Source organism: Salvelinus sp. IW2-2015, linkage group LG20, assembly GCF_002910315.2.
Source record: "Salvelinus sp. IW2-2015 linkage group LG20, ASM291031v2, whole genome shotgun sequence".
Taxonomy (NCBI): domain Eukaryota; kingdom Metazoa; phylum Chordata; class Actinopteri; order Salmoniformes; family Salmonidae; genus Salvelinus; species Salvelinus sp. IW2-2015.
This window is the reverse complement of record NC_036860.1, coordinates 62,913,655-62,922,082: the sequence shown is the minus strand read 5'-3', so window position 1 is coordinate 62,922,082 and position 8,428 is coordinate 62,913,655. Positions and strand designations below refer to the sequence as shown.

At 45.0% G+C, this 8,428-nt stretch overlaps 1 protein-coding gene across 1 annotated transcript in view; it reads right to left on the bottom strand.

The window, feature by feature from the left end:
* LOC111981002 (integrin alpha-1) overlaps window positions 1-8,428 on the bottom strand; it is a 95,930-nt gene that overhangs the window by 17,178 nt on the left and 70,324 nt on the right. The window contains 5 exon segments of the mRNA XM_070449762.1: window positions 1,262-1,407; window positions 1,619-1,794; window positions 6,413-6,543; window positions 6,690-6,950; window positions 8,132-8,275. Coding sequence (XP_070305863.1) covers window positions 1,262-1,407; window positions 1,619-1,794; window positions 6,413-6,543; window positions 6,690-6,950; window positions 8,132-8,275 — 858 coding nt within the window.

Here is an 8,428-nt window from a genome sequence, read left to right as displayed (position 1 = left end):
TTCTACTCTCTCCCTACCAATCTCTCTCTCTCATCTCATCCATCTCATCGTTCCTCCTCTATCTCTCTCTCTCTCTCTCTCTCTCTCTCCTCTCCTCATCTCTCTCTCTCTCTCTCTCTCTCTCTCTCTCTCTCTCTCTCTCTCTCTCTCTCTCTCTCTCTCTCTCTCTCTCTCTTCTCTCTCTCTCTCTCTCTCTCTCTCTCTCTCTCTCTCTCTCTCTCTCCTCTCTCTCCTCTTCTCTCTCTCTCTCTCTCTCTCTCTCTCTCTCTCTCTCTCTCTCTCTCTCTCTCTCTCTCTCTCTCTCTCTCTCTCTCTCTCTCTCTCTCTCTCTCTCTCTCTCTCTCTCTCTCTCTCTCTCTCTCTCTCTCTCTCTCTCTCTCTCTCTCTCTCTCTCTCTCTCTCTCTCTCTCTCTCTCTCCCTCTCTCTCTCTCTCTCTCTGAGGTACTGGGGGTGGTTAACCAGTCATTGTCGAGGCATTCTCTCTGGTTCCCATTACAGTCAAAGTCTTCTGTCTAATTAAACCTCTGTTCTTTTCATCTGCATCCTCAATAAAACTTTATATTGTGCTGCTATTTGCTACAAAACAATCAATGTAATGTGAATTGATTTCTAGGCCTCTTTTAAGCCGAATACTTGTATATACATTAATGGGCCTTTTGGAAAAGGGGTTGTTTTATTGGAGATGCTTTTCCTTTGATCAAGGGAAGGAGATCTGTCTCCACTTTCATGTTAAGAGCTTTCCTACCATGAATCAATTCCAGAGCAACTTGGCTTCCTACTGTACGTCCATCCAATACATTCACTGGCCAGTCTACTGAGATACTAATAGCCATTTAGCCTGGTCCCAGGCTTTGTGCTGTCTTGCCTATCAACTCCTATGGTCATTGTCATGCCAAACATAAGAGTTGGCTATACAGCACAAACCGATCTGGAGCCAGGCTAAAAACTTTCTCTGATGCAATCATAATGAAAATTGAAACACATATCCCCTCTCTGGTTCAAACTCTGCAGCCAGTAACACATTCAACTGTGTTCTACTAGTATGTAAGAGACAGAGTTTTTCTATGGGGCCGTTCTCTCTCTCTCTTTGCCTCTCTCTGCCTCTCTATGCTTCTCATGTCTCTCTCTCTCTCTCTCTCTCTGTCTGTCTGTCTGTCTCTCGCTCTCTTTCTTCCTCTCTCTCTCCGCCCCCTCTCTATCTCACCCTCCTCTCTTCCTCTCTCCATGTTGACCAGGCTGATTGAGGAAGGATTTACTTGCCTTCATGGCAAAGGAATGCTCCAGACACAGAGCATCTATGATGTTGGCGGTGACCTGGACCTTCCTCTCACTCTTCTCGTCAGGGTTGACAAACGCTGCCCTCGACTTTGCCCTCAGAGAGTCCAGAGTCAGGTTGTACTTAATGGCTGAAACACAACAAACACCAAATCCGGTAACTTTCTTATATTTCCCAGGTTTTCCAGAAACCCTGGAGAAAAGACTGTCTGGTTTACAGTTTATATTTTACTCCTTTAGTAGATGCTCTTATCCAGAGTCAGTTACAATCATGGCATTTAATTGAAGTGTTTACACTGTAAACATTCAAACATACTGGAAGTGTGTTTATCAGACTCTCACCTGTGCCCAAGTTAGTGTGGTCCTTCTCAGACTTGACACTGTAGTTAAAGCAGACCCTGGTCTTCACACACACAGTGGCTCTCTCACCCAGCACACAATCTTCAGAGGGCTGCTGTAGGTTGATCTTGTTTGGGTCAAAGGTCATGTTGGCATAAAGCACAGCAACATCCTTCGACCTGGATGACAAACAACAGAAATTCAGAAACTTGTAACTGGCATATGAAACTGTTACAATAATCAATGAACTGTGAATGAAACCATTTTTTTTTTATCTACAAAAATATAAAGAGGAGAAGCCAAAACGGTATAGCTATAGTTCTTTATACAGTAAACCTCAAAATCAAATGAAAAGCACATTATTAATTTATTATGTAAAGATGTGTGCAAGCACTCTATAAACCACGTCGCCGGCCATTTAAATCTTCAACAAAAAGGGTCAGATGACAATTAGGGGAAAGAAAAAATAAATCAATTGAAGCTCCCTCTGAGGAGATCTGTGGTGCTCTCCATCCTGATTGCTTCAGGAAAGTATGTGATAAGAGGGAGAGTCTCTACAAAAGGATCCATAGCCAAGTTATACAGTGCATTCGGAAAGTATTCAGACCCCTTGAATTGTTCCATATTTTGTTACATTACATCCTTATTCTAAAATGGATTAAATACCCCATAAATATCAGAAAACTGAAATATCACATTTACAAAAGTATTCAGACCCTTTACTCAGTACTTTGTCAAAGCACCTGTGGCAGCGATTACAGCCTTTGAGTCTTCTTGAGTATGACTTGGCACACCTGTATTTGGGGAGTTTCTCCCATTCTTCTCTGCAGATCCTCTCAAGCTCTATCAGGTTGGATGGGGAGCGTCGCTGCACAGCTATATTCAGCTCTCTCCAGAGATGTTCGATAGGGTTCAAGTCTGGGCTGTGGCTGGGCCACTCAAGGACATTCAGAGACTTTTTATTATTATTATTATTATTTATTTTTTCTGTGGTGGATCAGCTTTAATATTGCAGAAAGATTGTTGCTTCCATCAATTAAATTGTCTACATCATTTCCAATCCCATTCAGTCCCATTCAGAGACTTGCCCCCAAGCCACTCCTGCATCGGTTTGGCTGTGTGCTTAGGGTCGTTGTCCTGTTGCAAGGTGAACCTTCGCTCCAGTCTAAGGTCCTGAGCGCTCTGGAGCATGTTTTCATCAAGAATCTCTGTGCTTTGCTCTGTTCATCTTTCCCTCAAACCTGACTTGTCTCCCAGTCCCTGCTGCTGAAAAACATCCCTACAGCATGATGCTGCCACCACCATGCTTCACAGTAGGGATGGTGCCAGGTTTCCTCCAGACGTGACACTTGACATTCAGGCCAAAGAGTTCAATCTTGGTTTCAGTAGACCAGAGAATCTTGTTCCTCATGGTCTGAGAGTCTTTTCGGTGCCTTTAGGCAAACTCCAAGCAGGCTGTCATGTGCCTTTTACTGAGTAGCTTCCATCTGGCCACTCTACCATGAAGGCCTGATTAGTGGAATGCTGCAGAGATGGTTGTCCTTCTGGAAGGTTCTCCCAGGCTGACAGTTCTCCCAGTTCTGTCAGCCTGACCATCGGGTTCTTGGTCACTTCCCTGACCAAGAGCCTTTTTTTTTAATTTCACCTTTATTTAACCAGGTAGGCTAGTTGAGAACAAGTTCTCATTTGCAACTGCGACCTGGCCAAGATAAAGCATAGCAGTGTGAACAGACAACAACACAGAGTTACACATGGAGTAAACAATAAACAAGTCAATAACATGGTAGAAAAAAAGAGAATCTATATACAATGTGTGCAAAAGGCATGAGGAGGTAGGCAATAAATCGAATAATTACAATTTAGGAGATTAACACGAGTGATAAATCATCAGATGATCATGTGCAAGTAGAGATACTGGTGTGCAAAAGAGCAGAAAAGTAAATAAATAAAAGCAGTATGGGGGGTGGGGTAGGTAAATTGGGTGGGCTATATACCGATGGACTATGTACAGCTGCAGCGATCGGTTAGCTGCTCGGATAGCAGATGTTTAAAGTTGTTGAGGGAGATAAAAGTCTCCAACTTCAGAGATTTTTGCAATTCGTTCCAGTCGCAGGCAGCAGAGAACTGGAAGGAAAGGCGTCCAAATGAGGTTTTGGCTTTAGGGATGATCAGTGAGATACACCTGCTGGAGCGCGTGCTACGGGTGGGTGTAGCCATCGTGACCAGTGAACTGAGATAAGGCGGCACTTTACCTAGCATAGCCTTGTAGATGACCTGGAGCCAGTGGGTCTGACGACGAACATGTAGCGAGGGCCAGCCGACTAGGGCATACAGGTCGCAGTGGTGGGTCGTATAAGGTGCTTTAGTAACAAAACGGATGGCACTGTGATAAACTGCATCCAGTTTGCTGAGTAGAGTATTGGAAGCTATTTTGTAGATGACATCGCCGAAGTCGAGGATCGGTAGGATAGTCAGTTTTACTAGGGTAAGTTTGGCGGCGTGAGTGAAGGAGGCTTTGTTGCGAAATAGAAAGCCGACTCTAGATTTGATTTTGGATTCGAGATGATTAATATGAGTCTGGAAGGAGAGTTTGCAGTCTAGCCAGACACCTAGGTACTTATAGATGTCCACATATTCTAGGTCGGAACCGTCCAGGGTGGTGATGCTAGTCGGGCGTGCGGGTGCAGGCAGCGAACGGTTGAAAAACATGCATTTGGTTTTACTAGCGTTTAAGAGCAGTTGGAGGCCACGGAAGGAGTGTTGTATGGCATTGAAGCTCGTTTGGATGTTAGTTAACACAGTGTCCAAAGAAGGGCCAGATGTATACAGAATGGTGTCGTCTGCGTAGAGGTGGATCAGGGAATCGCCCGCAGCAAGAGCAACATCATTGATATATACAGAGAAAAGAGTCGGCCCGAGAATTGAACCCTGTGGTACCCCCATAGAGACTGCCAGAGGACCGGACAACATGCCCTCCGATTTGACACACTGAACTCTGTCTGCAAAGTAGTTGGTGAACCAGGCAAGGCAGTCATTAGAAAAACCGAGGCTACTGAGTCTGCCGATAAGAATATGGTGATTGACAGAGTCGAAAGCCTTGGCCAGGTCGATGAAGACGGCTGCACAGTACTGTCTTTTATCGATGCCAGTTATGATATCATTTAGTACCTTGAGCGTGGCTGAGGTGCACCCGTGACCGGCTCGGAAACCGGATTGCACAGCGGAGAAGGTACGGTGGGATTCGAGATGGTCAGTGATCTGTTTGTTGACTTGGCTTTCGAAGACCTTAGATAGGCAGGGCAGGATGGATATAGGTCTGTAACAGTTTGGGTCCAGGGTGTCTCCCCCTTTGAAGAGGGGGATGACCGCGGCAGCTTTCCAATCCTTGGGGATCTCAGATGATACGAAGGAGAGGTTGAACAGGCTGGTAATAGGGGGTGCGACAATGGCGGCGGACAGTTTCAGAAATAGGGGGTCCAGATTGTAAAGCCCAGCTGATTTGTATGGGTCCAGGTTTTCCAGCTCCTTCTCCCCTGATTGCTCAGTTTGGCCGGGTTGCCAGCTCTAGGATGAGTCTTGGTGGTTCCAAACTTTTTCCATTTAAGAATGATGGAGGCCACTGTGTTCTTGGAGACCTTCAATGCTGCATAAATTTTTKGGTACCCTTCCCCAGATCTGTGCCTTGACAGAATCCTGTCTCGGAGCTCTACGGACAATTCCTTCGACCTCATGGCTTGATTTTTGCTCTGACATGCTCTGTCAACTGTGCGACCTTATATAGACAGGTGTGTGCCTTTCGAAATCATGTCCAATTAATTGAATTAACCACAGGTGGACTCCAATCCAGTTGTAGAAACATCTGAAAGATGATCAATGGAAACAGGATGCACCTGAGCTCAATTTTKAGTCTCATAGAAAAGGGTCTGAATACTTGGGTTTAAGGAAAAAAAATGCAATACTTTTCCAAAACTTTCTATAAACCTGTTTTCACTTTGCCATTATGGGGTATTTTGTGTAGATTGATGAAGGGAAATTTTGGAATAAGGCTGTARCGTAACAAAATGGGGAAAAGGGTATTGGGTCTGAATACTTTCCGAATGCATTGTCTCCAGCTGCTGTATCAAACTGTTAGGGCCACTGCCATGGATGCTCTGGAATTAGGGAGTGACTCTCTAACTATCTACAGTGACGTTCTGTTAAGCAGAGTAGTCACTCCCACTCTCTCTACAGCCATGCTCTGTTAAGCAGAGGAGTGAGTCCCACTCTCTCTACAGCCATGCTCTGTTAAGCAGAGGAGTGACTCCCGCTCTCTCTACAGCTATGCTCTGTTAAGCAAAGGGCCAAGAGCCCAGGAGGAAGGGCTGCCAAATCATGTTTTAAGAGCTTTGCTTCCTGGGAGTTTGAGTTTTTCACATAGCCCTTGGTCAGCTAGGCCTGTTCCAGCTGAAACTGAGTGGGCGGATCCCTGGTCCCTGTGGTATGAAATGTTGGCTCAACTCCAGAAGAGAAGAGACAAGAGGACAGGACAGGACAGGTTCCATGAGAGAAGAGGAGGAACAGGGGTTTGAACAAGGAGAGGAAGGTGTTGTTGGTTCAAATCCAGAAAGGGACACAGCTGTATAAACCAAAGTGACAGTCTTTGATAGATGAGATAATGTTATAATAATAAAGTTTTGTGAGATGATATTTGAGGTTACTGCTATTACTAATAGTTCAAGTGGAGTGTGTGTGTGTGCGTGAATGTGTGTGTGTGCATGCGTGTGTTTGATACTGAACGCTGAGGCACTAAACACTCACCAGAACAGAGAAGCCCCTCCCAGCCCTCCGATGGTAATGTCTATAATTCCGTCTCCGTTCAGATCCATGACTCCGTGGATCGACTGGCCAAAGAACTTAGTCTTCACCCCGTCTCCAGGGCCTGGGATACGCTGAAACCACACCAACACACACACTTTCAGAAGGCTAACATTAACGACTCTCACTTTTACTGTGTACTCTTAATACTGTAATATTGTAATCTTACTGTAACTTACTGTAGAACAGTCGGAGAACACATGGTCTTGTCCTTCTTTACCTGCACATATTTTTCCTTGATGGTCTTCTTGGCTCCATGGTAGACGTAGACTGCCCCTTTGTGGTCGTTCTCCAGTGGCGCCCCGATGGCCACGTCCCGGTTCCCGTCCAGGTCCAGGTCACTGACCTCTGCGATGGCGGTGCCGAAGCGGGCGCCACACGGGCCGTTGGTGTTGACGATGGTGCAACCGTGGGAGTGGGCCGAGGTACAACACGTCTGGTTGTCTGGCTTCAGCGTGGTCTGGTGCTCAAATAGGCCCTTCTAGGTAGGAAGGGAGGGAGATGGAGGAGCCAGAGGGGGGGGGGGGGTAGAGAACTATTGGTAAACAGATAGATGTTTGGTGCACATATGTCTCTGTCCCTTCATACTATAACACACAGATATATAATTCAGCAGGCTGAAGAATTCAGCTTGGCCCTAAAACCTCACAAATTTTACAGATGCACAATTGAGAGCTCCTGTTGGACTGTAACCCGCCTGGTACGGCAATGCAATTTTAAAAAGCCATCACTAGCCAGCTACCACCCGGTTACTCAACCCTGCACCTTAGAGGCTGATGCCCTATATACATAGCCATAGAATCACTGGTCACTTTAATAATGAAACACTAGTCACTTTAATAATGTTTACATACTGTTTTACTCATTTCATATGTATATACTGTATTCAATGCCACTCCAACATTGCTCATCCTAATATTTATATAATTGTTAATACTTCTTTTACTTTTATATTTGTGTGTATTGTTGTGAATTGTTAGATAATACTGCACTGTTGGAGCTTGGAACAGAAGCATTTCACTACACCCACAATAACATCTGCTACATATATGTATGAGACCAATAAACTTTGATTTGATTTGATTTGAATTGTATTTCTATGATAACACACATACCCCCAAAGTGCACCAACAATATAGTAGTAAAGTTAAATAGTTACATTAATTATATGACCGTTTGAACATTATTTACTACCTGTCCCAGACCTGCTGTTTTCAACTCTCTAGAGACAGCAGGAGCGGTAGAGATACTCTCAATGATCGGCTATGAAAAGCCAACTGACATTTACTCCTGAGATGCTGACCTGTTGCACCCTCAACAACCACTGTGATTATTATTATTTGACCCTGCTGGTCATCTATGAACATTTGATAATCTTGGCCATGTTCTGTTATAATCTCCACCCGGCACAGCCAGAAGAGGACTGGCCACCCCTCATAGCCTGGTTCCTCTCTAGGTTTCTTCCTAGGTTCTGGCCTTTCTAGGGAGTTTTTCCTAGCCACCATGCTTCTACACCTGCATTGCTTGCAGTTTGGGGTTATAGGCTGGGTTTCTGTACAACACTTTGTGACATCAGCTGATGTAGGAAGGGCTTTATAAATACATTTGACTGATTGATTRATTGATGAATCAGGTCAACTACACACACAGTACACCACACACCTCATTGAGTTTGTAGACGTAAACCTGTCCCTGTTCCTCCCTCTCTGGGCCCATGAACATAGGAGCTCCCACCAGCAGGATGTCTGTGTAGGAGTCCTGGTCAACATCCACCGTCTGGAGCACGCTGCCAAAGTAGGAGCCAATCTACAGGAGATAAACAGAGGTCAAAGTAGGAGACAATCAACAGGAGACAGACAGAGGTCAAAGTAGGAAACAATCAACAGGACAGAACAGAGGTCAAAGTAAGAGACAATCAAAAAGAGACGACAGAGGTCAAAGTAGGAGACAATCTATAAA